General features: G+C 48.7%; 1 protein-coding gene across 1 annotated transcript in view; it reads left to right on the forward strand.

The window, feature by feature from the left end:
• Positions 1–2,948, forward strand: part of LOC134944059 (caspase-8-like) — a 61,434-nt gene extending 58,486 nt beyond the window's left edge. The window contains exon 8 of the mRNA XM_063932595.1: positions 175–2,948. Within this exon, the coding sequence (XP_063788665.1) occupies positions 175–349 (175 nt within the window). The 3' untranslated portion in view covers positions 350–2,948. The remainder of the gene's footprint in view (positions 1–174) is intronic.
• Positions 2,949–16,095: the final 13,147 nt, after the last annotated feature.

Consider the following 16,095-nt stretch of genomic DNA (forward strand, 5'->3'; position numbering starts at 1 on the left):
CAGCCAGTGGCACTGGGGAGCGGAGACTCACGCACCCGCCCCGGGGGAACTTCCTGCGGTGATAACAGTGTTTTCATCACTACGCTAAGTGGCGTTATTGCTGCTTATTGCAACATTGACCTCCTAATGGGCTTTTCCAGATTTGAACGCATTTTATTTTATTTTTTTTAATAGCCAAGAGGACTTGGCGAGCATTCTGACCACTGTGCACCAGAGAATCGCAGAAGAAGATTATGACTATACACAAGAAGATGGCCGGAAGCGCGTCAAGCAGATGCCATCGTACAAATCAGAGTTACGCAAGCGATTGATTTTACCACCCCCATCAAATGAAGGAGAAATAAGCTGACAACACTCACATAATAAACCTTTCTTAGGAAAAGTGCTGGTAGTTATAGCTTGTTCTTTATTTTATATTTTGTTCAAACCTATTGTCGCGGAGCGCGTAACTGATAGCAACGTGCCAACGCCGCATGATGTCTGAGCCTCTCCTCCGCCTTCTCCATTTTAGTTTAAGTTTAGTGAATACCTCATACCCCAACAGACGTGGTAATGGGGAGAGTGTCGCACGATGAATGCAGACCTTCATTCAGTCTTAATACCTGCAGAATAGTCAGGTACAGTATGAGGAGCCCCTCTCATCTCCCACGGTGCGTGCCGGAATCAGGGGTCAGGGCTGGACCCTGTGCTGTGTATCTACCTAGATATACCTCTGCTCACATACCCTTACTCCGGGCACCATGGCGCCTAGCTACACCTCTGTTCACACCCTTACGTCGGGCACTATGGCACCTAGATACACCTCTCCTCACACCTTTACTCTGGGCACCATGGCACCTAGCTGCACACCTGCTCACATACCCTTACTCCAGGCACCATGATGACTAGCTACACCTCTGCTCACACCCTTACGTCGGGCACTATGGCACCTAGATACACCTCTGCTCACACCCTTACTCTGGGAACCATGGCACCTAGATACACCTCTCCTCACACCCTTACTCTGGGAACCATGGTACCTAGATATACCTCTGCTCACATACCCTTACTCTGGGCACCATGGCGCCTAGCTGCACCTCTGCTCACATCCTTACTCTGGGAACCATGGCACCTAGATACACCTCTGCTCACACCCTTACTCTGGGAACCATGGTACCTAGATATACCTCTGCTCACATACCCTTACTCTGGGCACCATGGCACCTAGATACACCTCTCCTCACACCCTTACTCTGGGAACCATGGTACCTAGATATACCTCTGCTCACATACCCTTACTCTGGGCACCATGGCGCCTAGCTGCACCTCTGCTCACACCCTTACTCTGGGAACCATGGTACCTAGATATACCTCTGCTCACATACCCTTACTCTGGGCACCATGGCACCTAGATACACCTCTCCTCACACCCTTACTCTGGGAACCATGGTACCTAGATATACCTCTGCTCACATACCCTTACTCTGGGCACCATGGCGCCTAGCTGCACCTCTGCTCACATACCCTTACTCTGGGCACCATGGCACCTAGATACACCTCTCCTCACACCTTTACTCTGGGCACCATGGCGCCTAGCTGCATACCTGCTCACACCCTTACTCCAGGCACCATGATGACTAGCTACACCTCTGCTCACACCCTTACGCCGGGCATTATGGCACCTAGCTATACCTCTGCTCACACCCTTACTCTGGGCACCATGGTGCCTAGCTGCACCTCTGCTCACACCCTTACTCTGGGCACCATGGTGCCTGGCTACACCTCTGCTCACACCCTTACTCCGGGCACCATGTCGCCTAGCTGCACCTCTGCTCAAATACCCTTACTCCGGGCACCATGGCATGTAGCTGCACCTCTGCTCACATACCCTTACTCCGGGCACCATGGCATCTAGCTGCACCTCTGCTCACATACCCTTACTCCGGGCACCATGGTGCCTAGCTACACCTCTGCTCACATACCCTTACTCCGGGCACCATGGTGCCTAGCTGCACCTCTGCTCACACCCTTACTCCGGGCACCATGGCGCCTAGCTACACCTCTGCTCACACACCCTTACTCCGGGCACCATGGCGCCTAGCTATACCTCTGCTCACACCCTTACTCCGGGCACCATGGCGCCTAGCTGCACCTCTGCTCACATACCCTTACTCCGGGCAGCATGGCGCCTAGCTACACCGCTGCTCACATACCCTTACTCCGGGCACCATGGCGCCTAGCTGCACCTCTGCTCACATACCCTTACTCCGGGCACCATGGCGCCTAGCTGCACCTCTGCTCACACCCTTACTCCGGGCACCATGGCGCCTAGCTGCACCTCTGCTCACACCCTTACTCCGGGCACCATGGCGCCTAGCTGCACCTCTGCTCACATACCCTTACTCCGGGCAGCATGGCGCCTAGCTACACCGCTGCTCACATACCCTTACTCCGGGCACCATGGCGCCTAGCTGCACCTCTGCTCACATACCCTTACTCCGGGCACCATGGCGCCTAGCTGCACCTCTGCTCACACCCTTACTCCGGGCACCATGGCGCCTAGCTGCACCTCTGCTCACACCCTTACTCCGGGCACCATGGCGCCTAGCTATACCTCTGCTCACATACCCTTACTCCGGGCACCATGGCGCCTAGCTGCACCTCTGCTCACACCCTTACTCCGGGCACCATGGCGCCTAGCTGCACCTCTGCTCACACCCTTACTCCGGGCACCATGGCGCCTAGCTATACCTCTGCTCACATACCCTTACTCCGGGCACCATGGCGCCTAGCTACACCTCTGCTGCACTACCTGAGCCACTTGTGTGGGTTGTAGGGAGGTCATACAGGCACGTGGAGGCCACACACACTACTGAGCCTCATTTTGACTTGTTTTAAGGACATTACATCAAAGTTGGATAAGCCTGTAGTGTGTTTTTCGACTTTAATTTTGAGGGTGACTCCAAATCCAGACCTCCATGCGTTAATAAATTTGATTTCCATTGATAATTTTTGTGTGATTTTGTTGTCAGCACATTCAACTATGTAAAGAACAAAGTATTTAATAAGAATATTTCATTCATTCAGATCTAGGATGTGTTATTTTAGTGTTCCAATTTTGAGCAGTGTATATAGCGAAAACATCAAGCAAGTGGCCTAATTCAGACCTGATCCTGCTCTGTGAATTTGCAGAGGTTTGCGATCACATAGTCGCTGCCCAGACAGAGTGAAAACCCGCCCTGCGCAAGTCTGCGTACGCCGTGAGAAAAGCTTTGCATACGCCGGACAGCTGCAAATCCGTTCACAACTCACTCACCATCTAATGATTTTTCCAGTGTGTGCGCAGCCCAGGACCTACTACTACAGTGCCATACACACAGGCTGATCGGGGCCGGAGCTGACGTCACACACCCGCCCTGACAACGCCTGCGCTATTCCTGACACACCCTGAAAACGGACAGTTACCACCTACAAATGTCTGCTTCCTCTCAATCAGCCTGCGTTTGCCTAGCGTTCAAAAAAGATGCTGAATTCTTCCGCAATTTGGCCTCGCGCCTGCGCATTACAATCCGTACGCATGCCCAGTCGTTCAATAATTGGCAGCCTTGCGAATTCGCACAACAGCGATCACATGCCTCCCAACTGTCCCGATTTTCACGTACAGTCCCGTTTTTTTTTTAATTCACTAGAGACAGAGGGAAAGGAGGCATGCCAGCAGCTCACAGAGCGCTGGGTATGCCTCCTTCAGTGACGGGCAAAGGGGTGTGGCTAACGATCGCAGTATCACTGCAAAACCATGCCCCCTTTACGAGGCCACACCCCTTTTTTAGGGGAGCTTTGCCGCGCGTGTGTCCCTATTTGAAGATAAAGAAAGTTGGGAGGTACGGCGATCAGGTTTGAATCGGGACCAAGAATCGTAGGCAAAAAAATCAACTAAAGCCAAAGGTGATCACTATTGTCTGATCTGCAAAGCGAATCGCACTATGAACCCCAAACAAGAACTCGCATCAGATAAAACTGGTCAGATATCCTATATCAGGGACACGTGACACGTGATACGGAGGAGGGCAAACCGCGAGCAAAGCCACAATAAGATTATCGGAGCACATCTACAGCGGTACAAGAGGTCTCACCGCTCAGAGTGTTTCATACTGAAGTCCACAATAAGATTATCGGAGCACATCTACAGCAGTACAAGAGGTCTCGCCGCTCAGTGTTTCATACTGAAGTCCACAATAAGATTATCGGAGCACATCTACAGCGGTACAAGAGGTCTCGCCGCTCAGTGTTTCATACTGAAGTCCACAATAAGATTATCGGAGCACATCTACAGCAGTACAAGAGGTCTCACCGCTCAGTGTTTCATACTGAAGTCCACAATAAGATTATCGGAGCACATCTACAGCAGTACAAGAGGTCTCACCGCTCAATGTTTCATACTGAAGTCCACAATAAGATTATCGGAGCACATCTACAGCGGTACAAGAGGTCTCGCCGCTCAGAGTGTTTCATACTGAAGTCCACAATAAGATTATCGGAGCACATCTACAGCGGTACAAGAGGTCTCACCGCTCAGAGAGTTTCATACTGAAGTCCACCATAAGATTATCGGAGCACATCTACAGCGGTACAAGAGGTCTCACCGCTCAGTGTTTCATACTGAAGGCCACAATAAGATTATCGGAGCACATCTACAGCAGTACAAGAGGTCTCGCCGCTCAGAGTGTTTCATACTGAAGTCCACAATAAGATTATCGGAGCACATCTACAGCAGTACAAGAGGTCTCGCCGCTCAGTGTTTCATACTGAAGTCCACAATAAGATTATCGGAGCACATCTACAGCGGTACAAGAGGTCTCACCGCTCAGAGTGTTTCATACTGAAGTCCACAATAAGATTATCGGAGCACATCTACAGCGGTACAAGAGGTCTCACCGCTCAGTGTTTCATACTGAAGTCCACAATAAGATTATCGGAGCACATCTACAGCAGTACAAGAGGTCTCACCGCTCAGTGTTTCATACTGAAGTCCACAATAAGATTATCGGAGCACATCTACAGGAGTACAAGAGGTCTCACCGCTCAGAGTGTTTCATACTGAAGTCCACAATAAGATTATCGGAGCACATCTACAGCGGTACAAGAGGTCTCGCCGCTCAGTGTTTCATACTGAAGTCCACAATAAGATTATCGGAGCACATCTACACCGGTACAAGAGGTCTCGCCGCTCAGTGTTTCATACTGAAGTCCAGAATAAGATTATCGGAGCACATCTACAGCAGTACAAGAGGTCTCGCCGCTCAGTGTTTCATACTGAAGTCCACAATAAGATTATCGTAGCACATCTACAGCGGTACAAGAGGTTTCGCCGCTCTGTTTTTCATACTGAAGTCCACAATAAGATTATCTGAGCACATCTACAGCGGTACAAGAGGTCTCGCCGCTCAGAGTTTCATACTAAAGTCCACAATAAGATTATCGGAGCACATCTACAGCGGTACAAGAGGTCTCGCCGCTCAGTGTTTCATACTGAAGTCCACAATAAGATTATCGGAGCACATCTACAGCGGTACAAGAGGTCTCACCGCTCAGAGTGTTTCATAGTGAAGTCCACCATAAGATTATCGGAGCACATCTACAGCAGTACAAGAGGTCTCACCGCTCAGTGTTTCATACTGAAGTCCACAATAAGATTATCGGAGCACATCTACAGCGGTACAAGAGGTCTCGCCGCTCAGTGTTTCATACTGAAGTCCACAATAAGATTATCGGAGCACATCTACAGCGGTACAAGAGGTCTCACCGCTCAGTGTTTCATACTGAAGGCCACAATAAGATTATCGGAGCACATCTACAGCGGTACAAGAGGTCTCGCCGCTCAGTGTTTCATACTGAAGTCCACAATAAGATTATCGGAGCACATCTACAGCGGTACAAGAGGTCTCACCGCTCAGTGTTTCATACTGAAGTCCACAATAAGATTATCGGAGCACATCTACAGCGGTACAAGAGGTCTCACCGCTCAGTGTTTCATACTGAAGTCCACAATAAGATTATCGGAGCACATCTACAGCAGTACAAGAGGTCTCGCCGCTCAGTGTTTCATACTGAAGTCCACAATAAGATTATCGGAGCACATCTACAGCAGTACAAGAGGTCTCGCCGCTCAGTGTTTCATACTGAAGTCCACAATAAGATTATCGGAGCACATCTACAGCAGTACAAGAGGTCTCGCCGCTCAGTGTTTCATACTGAAGTCCACAATAAGATTATCGGAGCACATCTACAGCGGTACAAGAGGTCTCGCCGCTCAGTGTTTATACTGAAGTCCACAATAAGATTATCGGAGCACATCTACAGCAGTACAAGAGGTCTCACCGCTCAGTGTTTCATACTGAAGTCCACAATAAGATTATCGGAGCACATCTACAGCAGTACAAGAGGTCTCGCCACTCAGTGTTTCATACTGAAGTCCACAATAAGATTATCGGAGCACATCTACAGCGGTACAAGAGGTCTCACCGCTCAGAGTGTTTCATACTGAAGTCCACAATAAGATTATCGGAGCACATCTACAGCGGTACAAGAGGTCTCGCCGCTCAGTGTTTCATACTGAAGTCCACAATAAGATTATCGGAGCACATCTACAGCGGTACAAGAGGTCTCGCCGCTCAGTGTTTCATACTGAAGTCCACAATAAGATTATCGGAGCACATCTACAGCAGTACAAGAGGTCTCACCGCTCAGTGTTTCATACTGAAGTCCACAATAAGATTATCGGAGCACATCTACAGCAGTACAAGAGGTCTCGCCACTCAGTGTTTCATACTGAAGTCCACAATAAGATTATCGGAGCACATCTACAGCGGTACAAGAGGTCTCACCGCTCAGAGTGTTTCATACTGAAGTCCACAATAAGATTATCGGAGCACATCTACAGCGGTACAAGAGGTCTCGCCGCTCAGTGTTTCATACTGAAGTCCACAATAAGATTATCGGAGCACATCTACAGCGGTACAAGAGGTCTCACCGCTCAGAGTGTTTCATACTGAAGTCCACAATAAGATTATCGGAGCACATCTACAGCGGTACAAGAGGTCTCACCGCTCAGTGTTTCATACTGAAGTCCACAATAAGATTATCGGAGCACATCTACAGCGGTACAAGAGGTCTCACCGCTCAGTGTTTCATACTGAAGTCCACAATAAGATTATCGGAGCACATCTACAGTGGTACAAGAGGTCTCTCCGCTCAGTGTTTCATACTGAAGTCCACAATAAGATTATCGGAGCACATCTACAGCGGTAGAAGAGGTCTCACCGCTCAGAGTGTTTCATACTGAAGTCCAAAATAAGATTATCGGAGCACATCTACAGCAGTACAAGAGGTCTCGCCGCTCAGTGTTTCATACTGAAGTCCACAATAAGATTATCGGAGCACATCTACAGCGGTACAAGAGGTCTCACCGCTCAGAGTGTTTCATACTGAAGTCCACAATAAGATTATCGGAGCACATCTACAGCGGTACAAGAGGTCTCACCGCTCAGTGTTTCATACTGAAGTCCACAATAAGATTATCGGAGCACATCTACAGCGGTACAAGAGGTCTCACCGCTCAGTGTTTCATACTGAAGTCCACAATAAGATTATCGGAGCACATCTACAGCAATACAAGAGGTCTCACCGCTCAGTGTTTCATACTGAAGTCCACAATAAGATTATCGGAGCACATCTACAGCAGGACAAGAGGTCTCGCCACTCAGTGTTTCATACTGAAGTCCACAATAAGATTATCGGAGCACATCTACAGCGGTACAAGAGGTCTCACCGCTCAGTGTTTCATACTGAAGTCCACAATAAGATTATCGGAGCACATCTACAGCAGTACAAGAGGTCTCGCCACTCAGTGTTTCATACTGAAGTCCACAATAAGATTATCGGAGCACATCTACAGCGGTACAAGAGGTCTCACCGCTCAGAGTGTTTCATACTGAAGTCCACAATAAGATTATCGGAGCACATCTACAGCGGTACAAGAGGTCTCGCCGCTCAGTGTTTCATACTGAAGTCCACAATAAGATTATCGGAGCACATCTACAGCGGTACAAGAGGTCTCACCGCTCAGAGTGTTTCATACTGAAGTCCACAATAAGATTATCGGAGCACATCTACAGCGGTACAAGAGGTCTCACCGCTCAGTGTTTCATACTGAAGTCCACAATAAGATTATCGGAGCACATCTACAGCGGTACAAGAGGTCTCACCGCTCAGTGTTTCATACTGAAGTCCACAATAAGATTATCGGAGCACATCTACAGTGGTACAAGAGGTCTCTCCGCTCAGTGTTTCATACTGAAGTCCACAATAAGATTATCGGAGCACATCTACAGCGGTAGAAGAGGTCTCACCGCTCAGAGTGTTTCATACTGAAGTCCAAAATAAGATTATCGGAGCACATCTACAGCAGTACAAGAGGTCTCGCCGCTCAGTGTTTCATACTGAAGTCCACAATAAGATTATCGGAGCACATCTACAGCGGTACAAGAGGTCTCACCGCTCAGAGTGTTTCATACTGAAGTCCACAATAAGATTATCGGAGCACATCTACAGCGGTACAAGAGGTCTCACCGCTCAGTGTTTCATACTGAAGTCCACAATAAGATTATCGGAGCACATCTACAGCGGTACAAGAGGTCTCACCGCTCAGTGTTTCATACTGAAGTCCACAATAAGATTATCGGAGCACATCTACAGCAGTACAAGAGGTCTCGCCGCTCAGTGTTTCATACTGAAGTCCACAATAAGATTATCGGAGCACATCTACAGCGGTACAAGAGGTCTCACCGCTCAGAGTGTTTCATACTGAAGTCCACAATAAGATTATCGGAGCACATCTACAGCGGTACAAGAGGTCTCACCGCTCAGTGTTTCATACTGAAGTCCACAATAAGATTATCGGAGCACATCTACAGGAGTACAAGAGGTCTCACCGCTCAGAGTGTTTCATACTGAAGTCCACAATAAGATTATCGGAGCACATCTACAGCGGTACAAGAGGTCTCACCGCTCAGTGTTTCATACTGAAGTCCACAATAAGATTATCGGAGCACATCTACAGCGGTACAAGAGGTCTCACCGCTCAGTGTTTCATACTGAAGTCCACAATAAGATTATCGGAGCACATCTACAGTGGTACAAGAGGTCTCTCCGCTGAGTGTTTCATACTGAAGTCCACAATAAGATTATCGGAGCACATCTACAGTGGTACAAGAGGTCTCACCGCTCAGTGTTTCATACTGAAGTCCACAATAAGATTATCGGAGCACATCTACAGCAGTACAAGAGGTCTCACCGCTCAGTGTTTCATACTGAAGTCCACAATAAGATTATCGGAGCACATCTACAGCAGTACAAGAGGTCTCGCCGCTCAGAGTGTTTCATACTGAAGTCCACAATAAGATTATCGGAGCACATCTACAGCAGTACAAGAGGTCTCGCCGCTCAGTGTTTCATACTGAAGTCCACAATAAGATTATCGGAGCACATCTACAGCGGTACAAGAGGTCTCGCCGCTCAGTGTTTCATACTGAAGTCCACAATAAGATTATCGGAGCACATCTACAGCAGTACAAGAGGTCTCTCCGCTCAGTGTTTCATACTGAAGTCCACAATAAGATTATCGGAGCACATCTACAGCAGTACAAGAGGTCTCACCGCTCAGAGTGTTTCATACTGAAGTCCACAATGAGATTATCGGAGCACATCTACAGCGGTACAAGAGGTCTCACCGCTCAGAGTGTTTCATACTGAAGTCCACAATAAGATTATCGGAGCACATCTACAGCGGTACAAGAGGTCTCACCGCTCAGTGTTTCATACTGAAGTCCACAATAAGATTATCGGAGCACATCTACAGGAGTACAAGAGGTCTCACCGCTCAGAGTGTTTCATACTGAAGTCCACAATAAGATTATCGGAGCACATCTACAGCGGTACAAGAGGTCTCACCGCTCAGTGTTTCATACTGAAGTCCACAATAAGATTATCGGAGCACATCTACAGCAGTACAAGAGGTCTCTCCGCTCAGAGTGTTTCATACTGAAGTCCACAATAAGATTATCGGAGCACATCTACAGCGGTACAAGAGGTCTCACCGCTCAGTGTTTCATACTGAAGTCCACAATAAGATTATCGGAGCACATCTACAGCAGTACAAGAGGTCTCACCGCTCAGAGTGTTTCATACTGAAGTCCACAATGAGATTATCGGAGCACATCTACAGCAGTACAAGAGGTCTCTCCGCTCAGTGTTTCATACTGAAGTCCACAATAAGATTATCGGAGCACATCTACAGCAGTACAAGAGGTCTCTCCGCTCAGAGTGTTTCATACTGAATGCCACAATAAGAATCCCTGTGGCTTCAAATTTGTAGCAATCCAAAACCGCTGCCCATTATCGGAAAGGTGGAGATATTACAGCCGGCCGGAAGAAGAATGAAACCAAATGGATTTTTGAACTCAGCAACAACTTGTATCCAGACCCCATGAAGATTCTCCATAAGGAGCTGTAGACATTGTCATATGTTTTATAAAGGATATAGGGGCCTATTTATCACCATCCAGGATGCGGATGACAGGTAATAAAATCGCCCAAACTCGCACTGCGATAATTGATTACGTCACAGGGATGTATCAATTATCGCGTGCAGGGACAGAGCTTGCGGTCAAGTTCTGTCCCTGCGATGCCTCTTCGCAGCATCATCGGCGTAATTTTCATAAAAAATACCCCAATGTCCTGCTGCGCATGTGCCGCCCCCGCCGACATCGTCGCTACCACCGCTGCCTGGTCGACCTCCCCCTTGTCGCGACTACCCCCGCACGCCGCGGACCCACTCTCCAGCAGGATAATATACTCACCTGTCCAGGGAGCCGGTCTGCGCTGCTTCTGCTGATCTGCCGAGTGCCGGATCCTGTGCGCTGCGGTGACCCCCGGGCTGTAAAGTGCGCTGCCGCTTTGCAGAGTCACTTTACTGCACTGGGGTCACATTGCAGCACATGGGGGACCCGGCCCACGGCAGCGCTCAGCGGAGCAGCGGACACCGGCTCTCTGGACAGGTAAGTATGTTTTTTTTTTTTTTTTTTACTTTTTTTGGTGTCATTTTCTTCGTAAAGTGACGGGGAACCCCAATTAATGCACCGTTTCGCTCGCCATACTTCGGGCAAGGTGCCTCGCTCCGCTAACGCCGCGCTCGGCACAGGTCACTATTCCCAATTGTAGTCCACGTGGATCGTAACGTATGAAAAAGGTCAAAAAAATAAAAATAAAAAAATTGTGAAAAACCTAGTGATCATGTCAACCTAATGCACGTCGACCAAACGTTGTTGACCCAATGTATGTCTACCTAATGACCGCCATCCATCGGACACATATAGCTGATCGCTGTAGCCGGGTCCTGCTCAGCTTTCTCCGCCAGGGGCAGATACCAGCATATCGCAGTGCTGCCCTGTGATCTCGCCAGCCTGCGCTGGGTGTAATTATCACAGGGCACACTGCCGTATTTTTTCAATTTTTTTTAGTAACCCGCATTGCGTTCCCCATACTTATAATGAGAAAAAAAAAAAAGAGAGAATTAAAGGGTTTGGAGCAGTTTTTCATGAAATCTTCTCCAAATGCCCTTTACTACATTCAGGTAATACTAAAATAACGTGAAAAGGGGTGAAAACAATGTAACAATACTGTAAATAGACCTCATAATCTTTTTATTTTACAGGTGCCGCTAATACAGGATTTCTAAGTGATGATATTCCTTTGGCGTAGTCTCCCACTATGGCACTCTACACAATAGGAAGATGGCACCGTGCATCGTGGTTAGGGAATGAAACTTCCTTGGAGGAACCATCTTGGAATATGTGCAGTAGCGCACTCCTATACCAACGCGGACTGCACGCCAACAAGCTTTTATCACAAGCCGCCAAAGTTACCCCCTGCACTGGTCTCTCCCTGTCCCACGGCTAACAGCTTGGACTCTGGAGCGCTGACAATGTTGCAGCAATTGCAGGCAAAGGGTTTGGGGTAGAGGGAAGAGAGGCATAAGGGATGTAATAAATGTAATGGGTGGTCTCAGAAGAGGGGCCAGCCACCAGCAGGCGAAACAACGACACTAATCAGCCAGGGGTGGCCCTAATTAGCTGGAAAAAAAGGTTAAAAAAAACAACAACGTATTAAGCAGCTGATGTCGTTGGGTCATTGGCCCACCAGGGAATGTTACTTTAGGCTCCATGGCCAATCCACCTTTGGTATGATGGTACTCATATATTAGGGGGGAGATGTACGAAGCCTCAGAAAGTGACAAATCAGAGAGAGATAAAGTACACCAATCAGCTCTAACTGCCATGTTACAGGCTGGGTCTGAAAATGACAGGAGCTGATTGGTTGGAGGCCCACCGCCATCTTTCTGATAGGGGGGGGGGGCTGCAATCACGCTCATGCCACGTCCCCCGTTTGGATGACACCGCCCCGTTTCCTCGCCTCTGCAATGCTCTTCCTAGGAAACGAATCGTTGCCGCCACGTGAACGCCTTTGCAATCAGACAGGCAGAGGAGTTCGCATTTTCTGCATGCGCAGGAAAGGCCCTGCGCATGCGTCCGCATCCTTTTAGTATTTTTTGCGGTTGGATCACCTATTGCAATCCAACCTGAATTGGGCCCTATGTGTGGTAATTAGTAACCAAATAGGAAAACTCTTATTAGGTGCCGGAGGGGGTGTCAGTACACGCTGCAGATAGTCCCGGAACTTGGGGAAACATTATTAGTTGTATGATTGCCATCACCTGTGGTGAAACACCTTTCTTATCAATTACCCAGCTCACCACAGGTGATGGCAATCATACATTACCAGGAACGGCCAGGAACAGAGCATTTTCTCCCTCATGGAGAGGGGCAGGTAGGCAAGTATTCATTATACACGTCACACACAATGTTACACAAAGGTCACACACAGGTCACACACACGACGTTACACACAGGTCACACACGACGTTACCCACAGGTCATGTGGCTGCACAACACACAGGCAGGGGCTGAGTGGGTGTGAGGGGCAGGGGCAGGGGCTGAGTGGGTGTGAGGAGCAGGGGCTGCATGGGTGTGAAGGGCAGGGGCTGAGTGGGTGTGAGGAGCAGGGGCTGCATGGGTGTGAAGGGCAGGGGCTGAGTGGGTGTGAGCGGCAGGGGCTGCGTGGGTGTGAAGGGCAGGGGCTGAGTGGGTGTGAGCGGCAGGGGCTGAGTGGGTGTGAGGAGCAGGGGCTGCATGGGTGTGAGGAGCAGGGGCTGCGTGGGTGTGAGGGGCAGGGGCTGGGTGGGTGTCAGGGGCAGGGGCTGTGTGGGTGTGAGGGGCAGGGGCTGTGTGGGTGTGAGGGGCAGGGGCTGCGTGGGTATGAGGGGCTGGGTGGGTATGAGGGGCAGGGGTAGCAGACCATGTAGAGAAGGGGCTCGGGATGGACGGATATGTGTGGAAATTGGGGAGCAGCTATGAAAGGAACTACAGCAGTTACATTGGGCCCTCAGATTGAGGCGCGGGGCCCAGGGTTCCCTGCTTCAGTAAAAGGATTACATTAAGTTGTAAGATACAGGTCATGTATGTATCTCCCAGAACATGCTAAGAACAGACAGGGGCCACTTGTGTATCTCTACTGGGTGCAGGGTGTGTGGTGTCAGCCGGGGCCCACACTGCGCACCATGCTCCCACGGAGTGTACTTACCTTGTGGCTGCTGGTGCTTTCTCCTGAATATGGTGCCGGCCCGTCCCCAGGGGTAGTGTCCTATGTAACAGACTGAGGCACAGGAGGGCAATGGAGACTGCCCACAGACCCCCCTCCCCTAATAACACATCCCTGGTGTAATTCCAAAAGGTGCTGTGAGAATACTGGTTTGGTGGGTGACTGAGAGGGACGAGTATCTCACCTTGGAGAGAGATGAGGGGACGTCCGGGACGCCGCACGAGTAATAACACATACTGGACTTAACACGAGGAAGTTATTATTATTACACAGATGTAAAGAGCCGGACTAGTGTTATTGTTATGTGGTTATACCCACCACAATATCACAACATGGACAGGACAAGTCCACCGCCGCTTTATAATGGAAACTTGGAGTCTTGGAGAGAGATAAAGTACCAACCAACCAGCTCCTGACTGTCATTTCTCAAACCCAGCCTGTATCATGACAGGTAGGAGCTGATTGTCTGGTACTTTATCTCCATCCAAGGCTTAGTACAGCCCCCCTGAGAAACTGAGGGGGAGATGTATCAAAGCTTGGAGAGAGAGATAAAGCACCAACCAACCAGCTCCTGACTGTCATTTCTCAAACAGCCTGTATCATGACAGTTAGGAGCTGATTGGCTGGTGCTTTATCTTTCTCTACTGTATCTCTCTCCAAGCTGTGATCCATCTCCCTCTGAGTACCAATATATTGCAGTAGGACCCATAGGGATCTATGTACTAAGTCTTGGAGAGAGATAAAGTACCAGCCAACCAGCTCACAACTGTCATTTCTCAAACACAGGTGTCTATTTACTAAGCCTTGGGTGGAGATAAAGTGGATGGAGATAAAGTACCAGCCAATCAGCTCCTAACTGTCATTTTTCAAACCCAGCCTGTAGCATGGCAGTTAGGAGCTGATTAGCTGGTACCTTATCTCCCTTCAAGGCTTAGTAAATAGACCCCATGGTCAGTGACACAGCGGCGACATGGGTATATGTGTCGGCTATGAACGAGCGCCAGCAGCTGACACAGGGATCACTGATCCCTCCGATCCCCACATAGTACAGGCCGTATGAGGAGTGCTGGCCCTGCTCGCTGTAGTAAGATAATCATACATTCTGCCATATGTATATACTGATTACATCAGCCGCTATGTGTATATAGCCATGTCTAAGCATGACTGTCAGCCGGCAGAGCATCATACGCCTCAATGCGGAGCGTATCTTGCATGGTTTCGTACTGCGCATGCTTCGGAACAAATGGCGCGTAACTACGAAGGCTGATGCAGAGCTGTACACATTGCAGTCTCCACTTGTGACTTATTAGGGGGACATGTACTAAGCAGTGATAAAAGTGGTGAAGTTGCCCATGGCAACCGATCAGCTGCTCTGTATGCTTTTATAGTATGCAAATTGTAAATGTTACGTCTGCACCTGTGTATAATGCCCACATGTATATACTGCTGCACCTGTGTATAATGCCCACATGTATATACTGCTGCACCTGCGTATTATGCCCACATGTATATACTGCTGCACCTGTGTATAATGTCCACATGTATATACTGCTGCACCTGCGTATTATGCCCACATGTATATACTGCTGCACCTGTGTATAATGCCCACATGTATATACTGCTGCACCTGTGTATAATGTCCACATGTATATACTGCTGCACCTGCGTATTATGCCCACATGTATATACCGCTGTACCTGTGTATAATGTCCACATGTATATACTGCTGCACCTGTGTATAATGCCCACATGTATATACTGCTGCACCTGCGTATTATGCCCACATGTATATACTGCTGCACCTGTGTATAATGTCCACATGTATATACCGCTGCACCTGTGTATAATGCCCACATGTATATACTGCTGCACCTGTGTATAATGCCCACATGTATATACTGCTGCACCTGTGTATAATGCCCACATGTATATACCGCTGCACCTGTGTATAATGCCCACATGTATATACCGCTGCCCCTGTGTATAATGTCCACATGTATATACTGCTGCCCCTGTGTATAATGCCCACATGTATATACTGCTGCACCTGTGTATAATGCCCACATGTATATACTGCTGTACCTGTGTATAATGCCCACATGTATATACTGCTGCACCTGTGTATAATGCCCACATGTATATACTGCTGTACCTGTGTATAATGCCCACATGTATATACCGCTGCCCCTGTGTATAATGCCCACATGTATATACCGTTGCCCCTGTGTATAATGCCCACATGTATATACTGCTGCCCCTGTGTATAATGCCCACATGTATATACCGCTGCCCCTGTGTATAATGCCCACATGTATATACCGCTGCACCCGTGTATAATGGCCA

The sequence above is a fragment of the Pseudophryne corroboree genome, chromosome 7 (genome assembly GCF_028390025.1).
Source record: "Pseudophryne corroboree isolate aPseCor3 chromosome 7, aPseCor3.hap2, whole genome shotgun sequence".
In the NCBI taxonomy this organism is placed as follows: domain Eukaryota; kingdom Metazoa; phylum Chordata; class Amphibia; order Anura; family Myobatrachidae; genus Pseudophryne; species Pseudophryne corroboree.